General features: G+C 40.1%; 1 protein-coding gene across 1 annotated transcript in view; it reads right to left on the reverse strand.

The window, feature by feature from the left end:
* Positions 1-814: 814 nt before the first annotated feature.
* Positions 815-20,304, reverse strand: part of LOC132819597 (protein sel-1 homolog 1-like) — a 40,599-nt gene continuing 21,109 nt past the window's right edge. Inside the window, exons 10-18 of the mRNA XM_060831169.1 lie at positions 19,457-19,534; positions 12,933-12,995; positions 12,740-12,827; positions 12,485-12,633; positions 5,072-5,237; positions 4,899-4,973; positions 3,359-3,531; positions 1,739-1,867; positions 815-1,073 (exon numbers count right to left, since the gene is read on the reverse strand). Coding sequence (XP_060687152.1) covers positions 954-1,073; positions 1,739-1,867; positions 3,359-3,531; positions 4,899-4,973; positions 5,072-5,237; positions 12,485-12,633; positions 12,740-12,827; positions 12,933-12,995; positions 19,457-19,534 — 1,041 coding nt within the window. The 3' untranslated portion in view covers positions 815-953. The remainder of the gene's footprint in view (positions 1,074-1,738; positions 1,868-3,358; positions 3,532-4,898; positions 4,974-5,071; positions 5,238-12,484; positions 12,634-12,739; positions 12,828-12,932; positions 12,996-19,456; positions 19,535-20,304) is intronic.

Raw genomic sequence — 20,304 nt, forward strand, 5'->3', positions numbered from 1 at the left:
ACTTTTAGTTTCTCAACTGCTTACTGTTTGGCATTCTATTCATAATATTTGTCACTATGTATCTCCCTGTTCTTCCCCCCCCCCCCCCCCCCCCCCCTTTCGCTGAAGCCCTTGTTTCCAGTAACCCCCCTTAATCTCTGATAATGGGCATTCCCACATAATAAGGATTCCAGTTTTGTGATCTCAGGTCCCAAGGAGTGCAAGTTTGAAAATATCTAATTCAGCAATCCATCATTGGAATGGGTTAGACTACATTGACATTTTTATCAGGATATGATTGTTTCTCTTGAAAGCACTCAATGTTCCAAGATCAAACTGGAGAGCAGCGATAACCTAATTTAGTTGCTCCACTCTCATTGTTTGTTTGTCTCCTATTCCTCTCCATATTTTCAGGTCCAACAATATGCACAGCTGACTTGTAGGTTTGTTTTCTCATCAGGGTTTTTTTTTAAAAACTTCAAGATGAAAATAATGGAGTTAACCTGTAATACTGACTCCAGTGTCTGTCGGACCTAACTTAGATGAGAATTCTTCCACAAGTACAGAATTCTGCATGTTTGTATGCAAAGTCCCTCTCCTGGATTTTAAATTTAAACACTTTTTTTTTAAAAAGAGTTTAATGATGGGAAAGTTAACATTAATATCTGTATTCATGAAATATTTAAACCATTTGTTATATTAACACTGTGCAAGGATTACGTTTTGTTACTAATGCATCATGTTTATAACATTCTCTACTTAGCCTGTGACTATGAATAAAAAGAGCAACTTAAGACAAAGATGACAATCTGAAGTCAGTGACATTTTGATTGTATTTAATGTCAGTGTTGAAACTTGTACCTTAAGTGATTATATCAATTTCTTCTGAGAGTTATTCACAAAAAATCTAAATTTGTGAAGCAAGCAGCAAGCAGCAGCTCTGAAAGTTAGATGTCACTTCTTTGGCATGTCATCTAGACATGCCTGTAGGCCATCAGTACAGCCAGGAGTAACGTTAAAATCATTATCAGAAAAAGATCCCAATGAGGCCATAGCAATCGATCCAGACTTGTGTGTTTCCATACTTCACTGAGCTGCAAAGATAAAGGTTATATTATCAACACCTCTCTATTAATCCAATGTTTCTAGTCAAGTAGTTTTTTTGTCCCCTCCCCCCTCCCCCCCAACTGAATCCTCTCAATTGAACTCTTGCTCCTGAAAGTACAGCACTATTGCTGAAAGTATCCCCTTGTTAAAGTTTTCATGAACAATCTACCCAAATAAAAACCAAAATCTATGCATCCTGCAAAACAGAGATTTAGATAGATATATATATATATATATATATATACACACACATACACACACACACATATATACACACACACATATATATATAAAATCTTTTCTGGGTACATTTTCAATGCTACAACAGACTGCAGTTTATAAAGTACTCCTTTTGACTGCAAAGTGTTTGAGACATCTGATGATCATTGCTATATAAATGGGTGTTTCTCTTTTATGTGTTGTTTTAGTGTTAGTGGTGGTTAAGGCTTCAGTGACCTGAATCATATTCCCTAAAATTCCTCCAACTGTTTCCTATTTTAAAAAAATACTCAAAAACCTTTTACAGATAAGCAAATGTAACAGGAATTTTGCCAACTATGCTGCTCCAACCCTCCCCCTCCCCTACCTACCTATTTCCGTCACATGGCACCTCAGGATTTTTTCACATAAAGAAATGCTATATGATACTTACATTAGCATGTTGAATAGAGTGGATGAGATTTATGGCTCCCAGCTTACAGAGTGCAAGGAAGACAGGTATTTGTGCATCTGCACTGGTTTCTGCAGCCAAATCGTAGAATCTTTTAGCCAAATGAAGATCCTGAAGAACATGTAAATTTATTGAAATATCATTTAGGTTCAGTTAGCTGTTGCAATGTTTGTTTGACTTATCAGTGAGGATGGATGAAAGAAACGTGACCTTCTCAATCCTGTGAAGAGGTCATCTTTTGAGATTACATTTACAAACTAGTTCCAGAAACAAGAAAGATAAAGGGGAACAGGATCAATCCAGATCAAATTCTGTACTGATGTCAGGAAACGTTTGTTCAGCTACAGTATTAACATGTAGAATGGAAGAGTGAAGATGGAAGGCTTTGGAATCTTTGACGACGTAGGATCCTTTAATTGGCCGGGAACGCTGGTGTAAGGGTTTTCTGGAAGAAACAACTTCTGTCCTTATCATCCCCACCTTGTCAAAACAGTGACATTCTCCGAACTAAACTGATTTTAAAAAATGGGCCAGAGCGGAGATTTAAAATTTTACATCGATTAATAATACTGGATGCTAATGACTGTTATTCTATATGAAAGATATACTTCTAGCAGCTTTATAATGAGGAAGGAACTGTCATGACTCTACAAAGATCCAAAACACCTTTACAATATCTTTTTGTCACTGTTTTGAATCCAGGCTTATCATTGGAACAAACAGCATGATTGATAAGAACAGAAAGGCAAGGACATGGTTTTGTCCCACGTGAAATATTTCTAATTTCTGGCTCAGTTTTTTTGAATTGGGTGAGTATTAAAGAGTGCCAAATACAAGCATTAGCTAGTGTAATTTAAACACATGCCTGTTCCAAAAGCCTAAGTTTACACTGAAGAAGAGTTAAAGCAAGAAAGAGGCCAAACAGCCCATCAATTCCATCCTAAAAACTTCCCCTTTCCCTCTTAAATTGCACCGCATCCTACACAACAACAAAAACAGCCTGGCATTTCTGTTGAGGTTCCACAAATTGGAACATTGTCATCTCAAGGACTGCAATGGTTTGAGGTGATCCATCATTCATCTACTCAAGTCAAGTAGCTAACACCAATAAATTCAACACTGGCAGTCCATATGTGTGCTGAATAATGTTTTAAAAGTCATATGATTTTGGAGTTAAAAATCACAACACCAGGTTAGAGTCCAACAGGTTTAATTGGAAGCACTAGCTTTCGGAGCGACGCTCCTTCATCAGCTTCATCACAACCACCTGATGAAGGAGCAGTGCTCTGAAAGCTAGTGCTTCCAATTAAATCTGTTGGACTATAACCTGGTGTTGTGTGATTTTTAACTTTGTACACCCCAGTCCAACACCGGCATCTCCAAATTATGATTTTAGAGGTCATTTAACCCCATCAAAAGAATTCTTAACCTTCAAATGTAGCCCCTCACATCCCTTAATGTTTTGTGCAACAGTTTTGAAGATGTGATATTTTCTAATATAGTGACTATTTAAGGTGTTTGTTACATGAATAACTTTAATAAGGCCCTTTGAAAAATTATGTATATTTTCATTCAGGGAAGAGAGAGATGACTGATCCTTACCTGCTCTGCCCCAAGCCCATGTTCGTACATGTATGCTAGATTGAACATAGCTTGTGCACTGTGTTGCTGTTCTGCAGCTAAGCGATAGTGAATTGCAGCTGTTTCATAATCCACATTCGTTCCATAGCCATAGTAATAATAATCACCCAGTTTAATCCGAGCATAGGAATAACCTAATGGGCAAAACAATGTTTCAAAGTGTGATTGAAGCATGATGTTCATACACAGATTATAAATTAACTGACTTGCCATATTTATATCAACTCACTTATAAGCTTTGAAGATTTCCTTACAAGAACTGGAGAACTTCGGTCTCCTATGCCTCTCCCTTACAACATTCAGTCAACTCAAAATCTCTCAAGTTTAGGAAAGGGAGGGGAGGTGGGATAGCAACGATTCCAAGCCTGGAAGGTGGGCATGGCAGAGAAGCTTACCCTCTAGGGAGCAGACCAAGCAAGCAAGAGTTCACATTGCAACTTGGGAAACTTTTAAAATTTGTGTACTAACAAAGCGAGAAATCAAATGACCTGCAATGAACAAAATGTGAAATTTAAAAAAGTGCTAGAGAAACTCTGCAGGTCTTCTCACATCTGTACAGGGAGAAACAGAGTTAACGTTTTGAGTTCAATATGACTTTAGAATTGAAAGAGACTTGAAAATCATGGGGTTTTTTTCTGCACTCCACTGATACTGCTCCTATGCAGGGAGATAGTGTATATCACCATTATATTGATGAACCTGATGGACTGGGCTATAGGAAGGGGAAATTGGATACATCCAGCTAAGCACAAAAGTTATATGGAGATGAACAAGGCTGAGAAGTGACTGGTGAGTGATTGTGAAATATGTATCTTTGCTAGCAGTTACACTATAATCATGCTTGGACTTTTGGGAGAAATTGAAGACCATTAACTAATGCCAATGTTGGCTTATTAAATGGTTATATTTTTTAATACAACCTTAGAAAAAGCTACCAAAACCTTCAGAATTGATCACACTAGGCACATGTTGGTCACATTGCTAACAAGAAGAAGTTAACTATGCTTGTGGAATGACTATCATGTTATCATAACAAGCAAACCCCTAAGCAACTTTTGGTTATCCATGTGCTTTGCTCTGTTGCAAAGTTTGCCTCTACGACTGTCACCACCCACTGAAACCAGCATCGTTTGTGGAGAGAATTGATATCAAAATTGTATCACTCCAAAGCCAAATAGGGAAATCTAAACAGTCTTACGTCACTTCAAAGCTATTCAAATAATAATCATATGCTACATATATACTCTACATATAAAATGTGCTTTTGAACAGTCGTTTAGGGAAATAGATCACTTGAGTCCAGGCCAACATAAATTACTCAAGTTGTTTTTTGTAAAGCATCAGTTCCTGATATATATACCTTTTATACAAACACCCATAAAGAGGACTAATAATCCACTGGTGCCTTAAGCCTTTGTGAGATACCATGTCCAAAACTAACAGTTGTATTTTCAGATAAACTAGTAGTTTTCCGCCATGTACCTTATATATACATCTGTACCTTGAGCTGCAGCTCGGTTCCAATATATCAGAGCCATATGGTAGCAATCAATTTGTGAGAGGAGTGCAGACTGCTCTATTAAAACAACAGTACATTTCACAGATTTTACTTTTTAAAAAAAAATGCAAAGATAGAATTTTTGGAGAGATTATGTGTTCAGTTTCTGAACCTACCATACTCTAGAATGTATGCTGCGTTGCTTTGAGCCATTTCATATCCTTGCTCGGCAAGGAATAAATACTGAAGAAAGGCAGAATCGATATTGTTCTCCTTGTAGGCAAAATATGCAGATAAGAATCTCTCAGTCCATTGGCCTCGTTCACAAACATTCTTATACAGCTAAACACGGAAGACATTGATACATTAAAGGTCAAAAGTAAATAGTCAAATGAAAGATAAGGTTATAAGTTTGGAAATAAAAACCAAATTTAATTCAATTTTTAAAAATTAAATATTGTTGAAAAGAGTGATGTGTTGTCAAAGCTGCTGTTTTTAGCAGACAATGTCAAATTTCAAATGATTGCAGCAATTTATACTGCAGGAGTTGGCAATATCCTCAGAAGGGCCGAGGTGTTATCATTGCAGAAAGGAACTTCTGGCTTCCCAAATACCTGGTAATTTAATGGAGATGAAAGGTTTGAACATATCCTTCGCATGTGCGTATGAATTTTTGTCACTCCTAGCAAACAAAAATGAACCATGTTATGAGCTCAACAGATTGTTTTAAATTGGATTAGCACACTCTTAATTTATCTTAAATTAGCACACTTGTAATTGTTTCGCAATTGTCCAATTCTGGAATCATCTCTAAGTAGATGTTTACATGCATGGTTTTGTTGAGTACAGTCTTAACTCCTCCTATCACAAACAATTGAAGGAACAAGCTCTTTGATTTGATCAGCAATATACACCCAATGTCCTGGGCATCTCACCTGCACTTCGTTCAACTGTGAGAACACCATCTTGGACTCATGGCAGCTTTCTGTTAGTGCAAAATGCCACTTGAATAGCCACTGCATAGTAGCAGTATGTAAAGGCTTCTTTAACTTGTTCAAATTTTTGAGATACTCTGCCAATGCAGGATAATTTGAGGTAGACCAAATACTTTTTTCAGATTAAAAAATGTTAGCCTGTGGCCTGTTTGTGAGTTTGCAGGATACACAATGATCAGGTTAGCCACTGTCCTGCCAGGCAACTTTATTTCTACATCAAGCTTTCAAGGTGAACAAATGACTAGGCTTCAATGAAGCTAATCTTATAGCATATGGAACTATAGGAATCCCAACATATAGAGAAGCTTGTGATAGACAATAGTGCAGATACCAATACTAGATTTCTCAACCAACACATCAAAGAAAGGGAGCTTATATCCATCTTAAAACTGAGTCTGAGTGGAGAATGCATCATATTAAAGTGTGTAAGGAAATCCATACATACAGGCTGCAGTAGTATAAATTGTTGAGATTGTTTGAAATTTGATATTCTCATCTTTGCCCTGAGTGTTAGATGAAAAGCCTCAGTACATATCTCTTCAGCAACATCCATGCTCTGTACAACCAAGTGACTTCATAAAAACTTATTTAACTGTTAAACTGATTCAATACTCAGTTTGCAAGTAGCTTGGTGGACTGCCAGAAACTGCCTTAAAACTAGCAATAAAGAGACTCAAAGTTTGTGAGAAGATTTGTAGCTCGGGTGCTCGTTGTTGTGGTTCTGTTCACCGAGCTGGGAATTTGTGTTGCAGACGTTTTGTCCCCTGTCTAGGTGACATCCTCAGTGCTTGGGAGCCTCCTGTGAAGCGCTTCTGTGTTGTTTCCTCCGGCATTTATAGTGATTTGTATCTGCCGCTTCCAGTTGTCAGTTCTAGCTGTCCGCTGCAGTGTCTGGTATATTGGGTCCAGGTCAATGTGCTTATTGATTGAATCTGTGGATGAGTGCCATGCCTCTAGGAATTCCCTGGCTTTCTCTGTTTGGCTTGTCCTATAATAGTAATACAGGAAAGCCACACACACAGACCAAGTCCTGAACTACAAAAGCAACCACTCCAACACACACAAAAGAAGTTGCATCAAGACACTATTCAAAAGGGCCACAACACACTGCAGTACACCGGAACTGCAAAAAAAGGAAGAACAACACCTATACAATGTATTCGCCAAAAATGGATACCCACGCAATTTCATCAACAGATGCCTAAGGGAAAGACAATGGAATGAGGACATGCCATAAACCAAAGGACTAGCCACACTACCATACATCAAAAACATTTCTGAACTGACAGCCAGACTACTGCGACCATAGGACTCATAGCAGCACACAAACCAACAGCCACTCTCAGACAACAACTCACCAGAACGAAGGACCCGATACCCAACATGAGCAAAACCAATGTAGTGTACAAAATCCCATGCAAGGACTGCACAAAACACTACATAGGACAAACAGGAAGACAGCTAACGATCCGTATCCATGAACACCAACTAGCCACGAAACGACATGACCAGCTATCCTTAGTAGCCACACACACACACACATGACAAGCAACATGACTTCGACTGGGACAACACTACTATTATAGGACAAGCCAAACAGAGAACAGCCTGGGAATTCCTAGAGGCATGGCACTCATCTACAGATTCAATCAACAAGCACATCGACCCGGACCCAATATACCGACCACTGCAGCGGACAGCTGGAACTGACAACCGGAAGCAGCAGATACAAATCACTATAAATGCCAGAGGAAAGATCACAGAAGCGCTTCACAGGAGGCTCCCAAGCACTGAGGATGTCACCTAGACAGGGGATGAAACGTCTGCAACACAAATTCCCAGCTCAGCGAACAGAACCACAATAATAAAGAGATTCTTCAAATACAATCATTGTTACATAGGTGGATCAGTAAAACAAATCGTTAATGTTAACACCCAGCATACCACTCTCTTAATAGAAGCAGCTACTAAAACGAAAGATATGTCTAGGTACTGATTTCATCCTCAAACACAATAAAAGCAAGTTTTATTACAAATAATTAAATTAAATAATTTGTTTATGCCAAGTGTATCACATGAAAGAAACCTCTGCAGTGAATATTAAAATGTCTTGGAGGTTTTAACGCTAGATACTTGTGCGGGTTGAGCATGTCTGTCCATCTCTGACCAAATGCTTCTCTTATGAAAATGTGACACTGAACTCAACATGACACAATTCTTATTTATTGAACTTTACCTTTTACAGTGCCACATATAATAAAACAGGAAAAAATTGTATTGATAAATAAACAAATACACAGTTCAATGGTATATTGATAACACTGTGATTACAAATTTTCTTGATCTTAAACTATTAGACTTGAAATGTTAGCTTGCTCTCTCACCATGGATGCTGTCTGATCTGCCATGATATCAGCATTTGTTGTTTTCAGTAAAGATAGTATGGTAGCTTAGTGGTTAGCACTGCCACCTCACAGTACCAAGCGCCTGTCCTTGAGAATTTGCATATTCCCCCATATCAATGCGGGTTTCCTCCCAAAGTCCAACAATATACAAGGTAGGTGGGTTATCCATGGGAAATGCAGAGTTTTAGGGTAGGGAGTGGGTCTGGGTGGGATGCTGTTCAGAGAGTTGGTGTGGACCCGATGGGCCAAATGGCCTGCCTCTACACTGAAGGGATTATATTCCTTTGTGTGCAAACATGCCACATTAAACTAATGCCAAAGTGCTTTTTGTTGATGGAGCAGCTGCATGCGAGTGGTTTTATGAAACAGTCGAGTTGTTGACTTCTTCTTTATATCCTCCAGCTTCTATTTGTGCAATACCATTATTACCAATTGCTTTGGAAGAAACCCAGTACAAAAGCAATTTAAAAACTGTCTCTCTCTTTCTGAAGTACATTAAATGGTCCCAGGAATCCTGTAATTGGTTTCGGGACTCCTTCCTGAAAAATCACACAATCTGTTCCAATTAATTTAAAATAATCCTGAGAGATGGATTCAACTTCAAGGACAAAGGTAGCCATTCGATAAACATTTCATCAAGGACATAAATTCTTCATTTCAATGCCAGAAACATTTAAAGTATTCTGGCAATACCAGACTCCCAGTTACAATGATAAAATACTTCATTTTTGTTGCTGCCAATTACGCACATAAGCCTTGCCTTGTGATTTATTAGCTTAGCAATTGAGAGTTTTAAATGGGTCTACTGATGTAATGTAAAAGTTCCTGCAGTCAATGTGATGTAAAATGTTTGATTTATATTTGTTTTTAACATCATTTATTTTAAGTTTGGGGATTTGGTTTCTGAATTTGTAACGTGGGTTTTCTGTGTGCCTGAAGTTAATGATTAACTTGCACCTATTTCTGTAGCCAGAACGATTTATTTAAAAACAGGTTTTGAGGCCTAGCTGTATGATTAATGGATTTTGTTGCAGCATTGATGGACATTTGTTTGCCTTAGATTGTTTTGCAACCCAGTAGGGTAAATAATGGGGCCTGAAAGCTTGTTTGAGATTTTTGGAACTTGCATTTTCTTTGCTTCATACCCATATTTAAAGGAATGTATTTTATTTTACTTTGAGTTTTGAATAGTCCTGTGAAGTCCTTGGGTGAAGCTGTCTGCATCAACAAATGCTCCTGAGTAGGGAAGGATATAGTGAAATGAAATTATCTCTGAGTAAAGTCTTCTTTCCAAACCAGAATTGTAGTGATAAAACCCTGAAGAGGTTACTTAAAGCTGAGTATCTTTCAGCTCCAAGAAAAATCTATAAGCAGTTCCAGTGTATAAGTAAAGTCACAAGTGTCTGAAACCTATTAGAGTATTAGAGACAAGGATTCTGCTATGAGTACTTAATTAGTGACAATGTTGATCATACAGTGACAATGTTGATCATACAGTACCCAGAATAAACCCCTAGATGTGATTTTGTTTACTGTGCTAGGGATTTATTCTGGGTACTGTATGAAAACTGTTGTTTTTCTTTTCAATTTATAAAGGGGTTTTTCTGGATTAATAGGATTATACTTTTACCATGTGCTTAAAATCATTTGAATTTATGTTTAATGTCGATAGCTCTATTTATTATATCTTCATTTTTTTTGTTAATAAAGCAAAGTTTGCAGAATTGTGTGCTTGTGTTTCAGTGAAAGAACACTTTGTTAAAACAAAAATAAAACAAACCATGATCCATCAAGCCTGGCTTCAGTTTGGCTTCTGACTTTGTAATTAGACAAAAAAAACACATGAGCAGCATAATTCACTTTGTGGCTGGAGAGTTGAGGTCCCTGCTATAGGAAGATCCGTCAAGGATAGAGAGCTGAATCTCTCCATATAATGAAATCATGGTGAAAACTGCCTGCAGGAAAACCGATTGAGCCACTGTAGTTTCTTAGTTTCTTTATATCTGTTGTAAAGAATGAAGAGGTTTTCTAGTCGCAGAAAAAAAGCGAAAAAAAGGAAAGCTTTTCTCACTTTTTTTTCCCATTTTCCCTTGCTTATATGAGATTCACACAGGAGACTATTTCAGGCTCTGGGAGACACTATTGAAATCACAGCATACAATCACAGCTCTCAAACACACACTCTTCCATTATTTAAATCTGTAAGGCACAGCTATACTGTTGGAGGTGGTGGAGTTGAAAAGGTATCAAGTCATTTAAGAATCATCCCATTCCCTGTTACAGCAGGTAAGGAAGACATTGTGGCTGCTCCCTGATTTATGGCTGCTGAAGAGCATAATGATGTTGCAATATTCAGATAGCAAGATAAATCCTGAATGCAAACCATTGATAATTCTGTGGGTAATGGTTGAATATATCAGCATGAATCTTCACAGAAATTGAAGCTGTATTGAATTCAAGGAAAGACTCATGTTCAGTGAAAACTGTGTTTATCATATTGGTACCTTTATTGACACAATGATAGTGAGGAGTGGGTTTCTCCTGGTAAATTTTGCATTTGTTAACTGGCAAGTGCAAATATTACCAACTGTCTGATGTGGAAAGGGTCCCTTAGGATGACGTGGAATTGAACATTGATGGGACTGCACTTGGAACATTGTGCCCAGTTTCAGTCCCCTTGCCTAAGGGAAGATATACTTGCCTGAGAGGGAGTGCAGTGGTGGTTCACTAGAACGATGCCTGGGACAGTGGGATTGTACTACAAGCAAAGTTTGAGGAAATTGGGCCGATATTCTCTATTCGACAATCATGTGGGTCTTGCAAAGTTCTTAAAACGATAGACAGGAGTAGATGCAGAAAGAATGATCTGACTTTGAGACCGTGAGATCTAGAACCAAGGACACAATCTCAGGATGAAGGACAAGCTATTTTGCATCGTGCTGTAAACAGATTTCTTCATTTGCAGGGTGGTGAATCTTGGGAATTCTCTACCTCAGAGAGTTGTGGGAGTTCAGTTATTAAATACATTCAAGACAAGGTTTGATAGATTTCCAGATACTAGTGGCATTAATACATGAGAGGATAGTGTGGGAAACTGGTGTTAATGATGATGAAGCAGACTCAAATGACTGAATGGCCCGCTCTTGCTCCTATGGTATGATGGCTTGACAAGTTAACACCCTGTCAACATTCATATAAGGAGACGGAAGAAGAGTAATAAAGAGTTGGTGGACAGGGTATAATGCAGTATAGCGAAAAATTAAATGGCACTGAAGAGCATTCAAAAAACAGTGATGGGGTAATTGTGAGACTTCAGCCTCTAAATTTGAAGCTACTTTCAAAATAAGACCAATTTTTGTTCCAGAATAAACATTCCTAACCTGGATGAAACCCAGTTATTTGGATCATAATGCAAACTCAAAATATCACATTCGAGCATGAACAGATTCAGTTACAATTTGAGAACAAAGAGATTTATTTTGCCAAGGATTATGAATGTATGGAACGAGCCACAGCCAGATTTGCATTCATCGATACTTCTGAAGGGAAGCCAAAATTATAACTTGATTAAGATCAGGACTGAGGATAAACAGAGAATGATGGAGGAACCTGTGAATGATTCTTTCTGAACTATTTGGACAAGAAAACTGTCCATCAATAAGACAACCAGACTGGATTAAAAATATCAGATGTAAGTTAAGGATGAATAGATTGGACCATAGGGTTGCTCTCTCTCATTAGAGAGAGAGAGAGAGAGAGGCGGCAGGTGGTGGTTTGACCTGAGGGTCACCATGCCTCAGGTGAGGGGAGAAGTTGAAACGAAGACTCGTTCATGGTCACCACAGCCAGTATGGGAATTGAACTCACGCTATTGGTATTATGCTGCATCACAAAACAACCGTCCAGCTAATTGAGCTAACTAACCCCCAAGAATGAATGTAGATGCATGGTTAGATATTCTGATGGTTAGATATTCTTATGTCTTGTAAATGACAAGGGGTTGATTTCAGTCCACGAAATTGCAGGTAAAATGGGTCAGACTTCAACTCTGTCTCAGTGAACATGTTTGAGAGAGATTGAAATCTGAAAAGTCCACATAAGTTTTCTTTTCTCCCTCCATTCATCCTCACTCTACTATTTAAATCAACTGAGTTGAATCCATTAAAATCAACTGTATTAGTTCTGTTACCTCAGTAGCTGTGAGACAGGATCTAACCACGCCAGTTCCACTCCCGTACATCTGAGCGAGATTGTATAAGGCCAGGACGTGACCAGCTTGGGAAGCATGGTGAAAGTACTTGACAGCCATTTTATAGTCTTTCTTCACCCCTAAGCCAGCTGCAATGAAAATCGTTTAAATTCAGTTAATCATGGCAGTGCGCATCGTGTAATGAAGAATGACACTTTTGAGGAACACCACAAAGATGATGTTTTTTCTCCTGACCATAGTGCATGACTCCAAGTTGAAAATGTCCATCTACCCAGCCCTTTTCAGCTGCCTTCTTAAAGTATTTTAAAGCCTCTTCATAATCCTGAAACAGAACATAAAAAAGAACAGTAGTGCTATAATAGAGACAGACATTGCAGAGGTTTGTTTCCTATTATACAAGACAGATTTTCCAGGAAAAGACACTTACCACTGGCACTCCTTTTCCATAAAGATAAGCTAATCCTAACCCCGTCAGTCCAATAGGGTTGCCCTGCAATATGACATTAGATAAAATATTGAAGTTCTGCAGGAAGAATTGGGAATGAGGGGCTGTGCACCCCTATTACACAAACAATTGTTGGGATAGAATCTGGAAAAAGGTGGGCTGTTTGGGAAAAGTCAGCATGGATTTCTAAAAGAGAGGTCACGTTTGACTAACTTGCTGAAGCTTTTTACAGAGGCAACGAAAGGTTTCAGTGAGGGTAATGTGTATATGGACCTTCAAAAGGCATTTGATTTAATGCCTCACAACAGACTAGTGGGAATAGTTATAGCTCATGGATTAAAATGGACAGTAGCAACGTGGGTCCAAAATGAGCCAAGCAGCTGTGGATTTGTTCTGTAAGTTCCCTGAGATATCCTGTTATGAAGTTGAAAGTATGTACTGTACCTTTGAGAGAGTGAATGTTGTTCTGAACTGAGAAATTACAAGCAACTGTGTATCTGACTAGATGGCAGTCCCAGAATTGGAAAATTGAAAATATGTAACATTTGGCTGTGAAATGGATACCTGAGTTTTGGTTGCTGTTTTGACAACAATTCCAATTTAACCAGTTTAAAGTGTGCCCCAGGAGACTAAAACCCAATCAAGTTTGAATTTATTGTTTTGCTAACTTCGAACCAATGACATGATCTGATGTTGAGGGTATAAAAATGCAGACATTTTGAAAATTGGAGAGAGAGCAACAGCCATCAAGATAGAAACTCCTGGAGATCTCTCCAAGAAATTAGGAAACACTCACTTTTTTCATATGAAACATATCTGCAATAAAAAGGAAGAAGATGGACCAAGGAATTTAGCAGCTGGAAGAGGGAAATCACAGACGATGACAGCCACTGTGTGGTTTTGAAATTGAGTTGATGTAATTTTACTAAATGTCTTATTGGAACAGCATAGTGTCATAGAGTTAAAGGCAGGCATTAAGCAGTTAAGAGAAAGGGGAGCTTAGAGTTGTGAATAGTTGTTGTTTAATGTTCACTTTTATAATTAAAAAAAAATTGATTTTTCTAAAACAGTGGAATGTAGAAGTTCTCCGTCACTCATTTTAACAGATTACGGGGCGAGGTGAGCTTTTCTGGGTGTTAAGTTTAATTAACAAAGGGTTCACCGTCGTGCTGTAACAATCCCCAATCTAATGGTGAAGCTAAAAGGGGTGGCTGAAGCACCAAAGGACTATTAAAGAACCACTGTCCCTCTCAATTGTGGATCCACACCACTGCAAATATGGGTTGGCATCATCAGAACTGTCGATAGGAAAGCAGCTCCAAATATAGCTTTAAAAAAAAAATTATTTCCAGGGCCTTAAGTCCAGCCTTATCAAAAAATACAAAAACAAGAACGGTTCTATTGAAAATAAAAGTCATCCAACTCCAACTGGAGATACTGTATCTGCAGCCTATCCAGGTTGATAGGAGGAGAAAGTATGGTTAACAGAACAAGGGAGAAAAGAAGTTATAGCCCAGGGAGATTAATACATACGTCAGAAACAGGAAGAATCTTAACTTCAATTCATCAATTGCAACAATCAGTCATACATTTGGAACCAGACATTGAGCCAGAAATTGATTTAATAGCCAGATACTACAAATATCAATGAAGATGATCCAAATCGAGAAAAGGGTGCTCCGAGAGGGATTACTAACCTTCCAAGTTGAAGAAGAATACAATCAAGGAGTGTTCCGAAAGTTAGTGCTTCCAAGTAAACCTGTTGGACTACAACCTGGTGCTGTGTGGTTTTTAACAATTAAGGAGACCTGTGAAGCCCCCTGGCATGTTGTGCCTGTGATATCAGAGATTTTGGGAGAGATTATTACAATTAAATATAATTGTAAAAAGGGATAAAGACAAGGAGTAGAGGTGGGGAAGATGGAGGAATTCGTTTGTAACACTCAGTGTCTGGGACTGTGTTAATAGTAATAATAGCATCTCCTATAATGATTTTGTAAGAGAACATATGACAGCAATTAGGCAGACTCATGGCTTCAGCACAAGACCCAGTCATGACCAGCTATATAGTTCCTTGATGTATAGGAAATCATTTGTTTGAACATATCAACAACCAAGTAATCATTCTGATGCTACATTAACTAATATGCACTGCACACAGTGGATTAGTCTGCTTTTTCAGAACAGTAGTGGTGTGTTCTATCATTGAAATGGATGATGGATTATCAAAGCCTCCAATTAATGATATCAGACAAAGTCCTCTTTTGCAATTATAATAAAGCATTCGGAGAACCTTACAAGTGTTCTAGAGATAAGGTTCCCATACATCTGCCCAACATTCTGCGAAAAGCCTGTATATATTGACAGAAAAGTCTGCATTTCACCAAAACAATCATTTCAATAATTAAATAAAATACGCTGAAGAGGTTCCCAATTAAATGGAACTGGTATCTTTGGAATTATTTATTAGTTAACAGAATCAAGTCCTAATTAATTGGAATAGGCTTCTCTGTAATTAATAAATGAATTCCAATATACACAGCTCCCTTTGAACAAACAGACATGAAAAGAGAGGAACCTGCAGAAGCTTATGTACTCCAAGGAAGCACTTGTAAAGGTCTCATTGAAAAGGAATTCATTAACTAAATAAAATAAACTTACATAACAAGGTGTCAATTAACTGGACAGTTTCTCAGCAATGAATTTATTTAGGGAAAAGTGCGACAGTTCCCAGTTAAAAGGGCATGTAAATGAATGTGAGGAAGAAGAGAAACTGATTAATCATTGATAGAGTGCAGCAGGCGCAGTTTATGGGCTGCAAGGAAACACTTATAAAAGTAGAAAACCTGTTTACTGTCAACTGTAGCAGATATCTTGTCAAGCAACTAAACAAAGTGGCATTGAAGTGTTTATCTCTCTTTTGGTGGGGGATGTGAGCAGAAAAGGCAGGCAATCAATTGGAGAGAGAAAGAGAAAAGCTCACGTTCTGCTGAGAAACACAACCAATCCAAACTAAATGTGCACTTTAATATAGCAGGCATTTTGGACAATTGACTCTCAAAGTCATTTGGCAAAATGGCTCATCATCAGAACTTCCCAACGAGTACTAAGACATCTCTCGGCTGATTGTGAGAAGGGCACTGCCTGTCAGATCCTTCATGTTTGCCCAGATTCTCTGTGCCACTGTATGATGCCCTCAAAGCAGCCTCGGGGGGTGGAGGTGGGGGAGCTGGTTAAAGACTGTCACACATCTGCTGCTGGAATGTGCCTTTGCAAAGGAAGTCTGGAGACAGATGGAGTGGGTTTTGTCTCAGTTCATCCCAAGCAGCTCCATCACCCAGGACTCTGTGCTCTACGGTCTGTTCCCTGGGACACACACTGAGACAACCATCAACTGTACCTGGAGGATCATGAACTCGGTGAAAGTTTCGGGGCTGCAGAGTTAGAAAGTTATGGATCAAGTTCGTTTCCTTCAGACCTGAAGTCAAATTGCACAGTTACATGTGAACAATCTCCAGAAGGTATTTGACATAAACAATTATTGTGCAAAGTAAAAGCCCTTTGAACAGGGAATAACACGGTCAGAGGATTGGCTGACTGGCAGAAGAGAGTGAGTGTGTATAAATAGATCTTTTCAGATTGGCAGCATGTGGGGCTCTGTAGGAGGCAGGGCTAGGCCCTTGACATTTTATCATTTACATCAGTGACGAAGATAGAGGGGATTGAATTTGCAGAAGGCACAAAGAGATCAGAAAGTATTTGTGGAAATGTCATAATAAAGATGCAGACTGATAGACATTGATTAATGAAGTGGGTAAAAATCTTCAAAACCAGTTATAATGTGAGGCAAGTGTGAAATCATTCACTTTGATAGGATAAATGAAAAATCAGTATCACTTCATTGACTGCAAATCTAAGTGTTCTACTGCATGAGTCACACAGGTTACCGCAGCTACAGCAAGTGGTCTCAAAGGTTAATGAAATGCTAGCCCTTATTATGAGAGGAATTGGATACAAGGGTGTGAGTGTTGCGATTCAGTTATAGAGTCAGAGAGTCATACAGCATGGAAATAGACCCTGCAGTCCTCACTTTTGCCTTCGGTTTAAACAGTCCATGCTGACCAAATCCCAAACTAAACGAGTCCCACGAGGAGAAAGTGAGGATTACAGATGCTGAAGATCGGAGTTGAAGAGTGTGGTGCTGGAAAAGCACAGTAGGTCAGGCAGCATCCGAGGAGCAGGAGAGTTGACATTTCAGGCATAAGGTAAAAAATGAGGTCTGCAGATGCTGGAGATCACAGCTGAAAATGTGTTGCTGGTTAAAGCACAGCAGGTTAGGCAGCATCCAAGGAATAGGAAATTCGACGTTTCGGGCATAAGCCCTTCATCAGGAATGAGGAGAGTGTGCCAAGCAGGCTAAGATAAAAGGTAGGGAGGAGGGACTTGGGGGAGGGGCGATGGAGATGTGATAGGTGGAAGGAGGTCAAGGTGAGGGTGATAGGCTGGAGTGGGGTGGGGGCGGAGAGGTCAGGAAGAAGATTGCAGGTTAGGAGGGCGGTGCTGAGTTGAGGGAACCGACTGAGACAAGGTGGGGGGAGGGGAAATGAGGAAACTGGAGAAATCTGAGTTCATTCCTTGTGGTTGGAGGGTTCCCAGGCGGAAGATGAGACGCTCCTCCTCCAGCCGTCGTGATGCTATGTTCTGCCGGTGGAGGAGTCCAAGGACCTGCATGTCCTTGGTGGAGTGGGAGGGAGAGTTAAAGTGTTGAGCCACGGGGTGGTTGGGTTGGTTGGTCCGGGCGTCCCTGAGGTGTTCTCTGAAGCGTTCCGCAAGTAAGCGGCCCGTCTCCCCAGGCATAAGCCCTTCATCAGGAGTAAGGCTTGTGGGCCGAGGGGGCTAAAAGATAAATGGGAGGGGGTGGGACTGGGGGGAAGGTAGCGGGGAATGTGATAGATAGATGAATGTAGGGGTGAAATTGATAGGTCGGAAAGGAGGGTGGAGCAGATAGGTGGGAAGGAAGATGGACAGGTAGGACCTTCAAGAGGACGGTGCCAATGTAGGTGGTTGGGTCTAGGATAAAGTGGGAGGAAGGAAAATGGGGAAAATTGTGAAATCCATATTAATCCCATGTGCTTGGAGGGTTCCAAGATGGAATATAAGGCGTTCTTCCTCCAGGCGTCGGGTGGTTAGGATTTGGCAATGGAGGAGGTCCAGGACCTGCATGTCCTTGGTGGAGTGGGAGGGGGAGTTAAAGTGTTCAGCCACAGGTTGGTGGGGTTGGTTGGTGGGGGTGTCCCAGAAATATTCCCTGAAATGCTCTGCAAGTTGGCATCCTGTCTCCCCAGTGTAGAGGAGATCATATCAGTGGGGATGAGGTACATGATGTGTGTGGAAGTACAGGTAAATGTCGGTCAGATGTGGAAGGATCCTTTGGGGCCTTGGGGGAGGTGAGGGGGGATGTTTGGGTGCAGGTTTTGCACTTCTTGCGGTGGCAGGGGAAATTGCCGGGAGGGGGTGTGGGTCAGTGGAGAGAGGGGGTGGGGCGTGGGGCGTGGACCTGATAAGGGCGTCACAGAGGGAATGGTCTCTCTGAACACCCCTATCTGCGTTTCATACCCGCAACATCCTGGTAAACCTCTTCTGAACTCTCTCCAGCTTAATAGTATCCTTCCCATTAACAGGAAGACCAAAACTGGACACAGAAGAAGCCTCACCAATGTCCTGTACAATCTTAACCCAAGTCCTAAACTCAAAGGGCTGAGCAATGAAGGTAAATAATAGGACACTAGTGAGACCATATCTTAAAAACTGTTAGCAATTTTGGTCCCTTTATTTAAAGAAGGATGTATATGTATTGCAGGAGATTTACTAGGTTGTTATCTGGAATGAGTGAGTTGTGTCATGAGGGACAGGCTGGCCTTGTTTTCACTAGAATTTAGGAATGAGTGGTGACTTGATTGAAGTCTATAGGATCCCAAATGGTCCTGATGAGGTCCATACGGAAATAGGTGTTTAGTCTTGTGAGCAAGTCTAGACCTAGGAAATGCTGTTTTAAAATTATGGTGTCACCCTTTTAGGGCAGAGATGAGGATTTTTTTTCTCTCAGAGGCTTCTGTGGTTTTGGAACTCTCCCCTTCGTACGTGGTGGAGACAGGGTCATTGAATACTTTTAAGGTTGAAATAGATAGATTCTTGTCAGACAAGGGCGTCGAAAGTAATCAGAGGTAGATGAGAATGTGAAATTCCAAACACAAATAGATCAGCCATGAATTGAATAGTGGAGCATTTGGACAAACACATGGATAGGAAAGGCTTTGAAGGATATGGGCAAAGTGCAGGGAAATGGGGTTAGCATGGATGGACACTTTGGTCAGCAAGGACCAGTTTGAGCCAAAGGGCCTGTCTGTGTGCTGTATCTATGACTCTATGGAGCTGGCATGAAGTGGCCAATGGGCAACACCTGCTCCCAGTTCATACATTCAGATGTTCAAATGTGTTAGGCTTACCCTTTCAGCTGCCATTCTGAAGTACATGAGAGCAGTTTCATTATTCTGAGGCACAATTTCATTTCCTTCAGAATACATCTACAAAACAAAGTTATAGTTACAGTAACTTCATTTAAACACAGGGGGTTGGAAGTGAAGCAGTGAATCCGGTCTGGGGGCAAGCAGCAATCAGCGATGGCCTGCAGTTTTAAAATGGAGGAGGGAGACACCCAGTCAGCTAAATATTTTTCTAAAATGTACCTTTTTGATGACAGAGTGTCAACTGCATGCAGCTGGTGGACACACTGGGGATTCACTTCTGCCCACGTAAACAGAAAAGACCGTAACTGTAGTTATTGTGCGTGTTTATAATGTGAATGTCTGTACATAAATGATTGTTAAAGCAACTATAATGATTGCTTATAATAATTATTAACCTTATTATTTGTGAGAAGATTGGCTCTAGTTCTATCCTGCACCATTCTGCTCTCCTGCAGAAGCTTGTGAGAAATTGGATAATGTCAGCAACTGTCTCAGCTGCTGCACAGAATCTTCTTCTGGCACAAGAGGGCTTGAGTGTCAGCTGGAGATCTGGCAAGGTGACCCATGCTGCCTTTCCCAGGGGAACCCTACACGTCGGCGATGTCTTCCTCTGGAATCCAGTCTCCTGGGTGTTCACAAAGAGGCCTCGTAGTTCGTACGAGGCCATAGTTGCTGCTGCTGGAAGAGCAGGATCACAGAGGGTCCAGGACAAGAGTAATTGATTGAAGGTGAAGTTCTCCTGGGTTGGGGGCATAGGGAGAAGCGACAAGGAGTTGGTCAGAAGCAAGGGCCAGAGCTTGGCTCCCAGTGGTCAGCCTCCTGCCTGA

Source organism: Hemiscyllium ocellatum, chromosome 10 (assembly GCF_020745735.1).
Source record: "Hemiscyllium ocellatum isolate sHemOce1 chromosome 10, sHemOce1.pat.X.cur, whole genome shotgun sequence".
Classification (NCBI taxonomy): Eukaryota; Metazoa; Chordata; class Chondrichthyes; order Orectolobiformes; family Hemiscylliidae; genus Hemiscyllium; species Hemiscyllium ocellatum.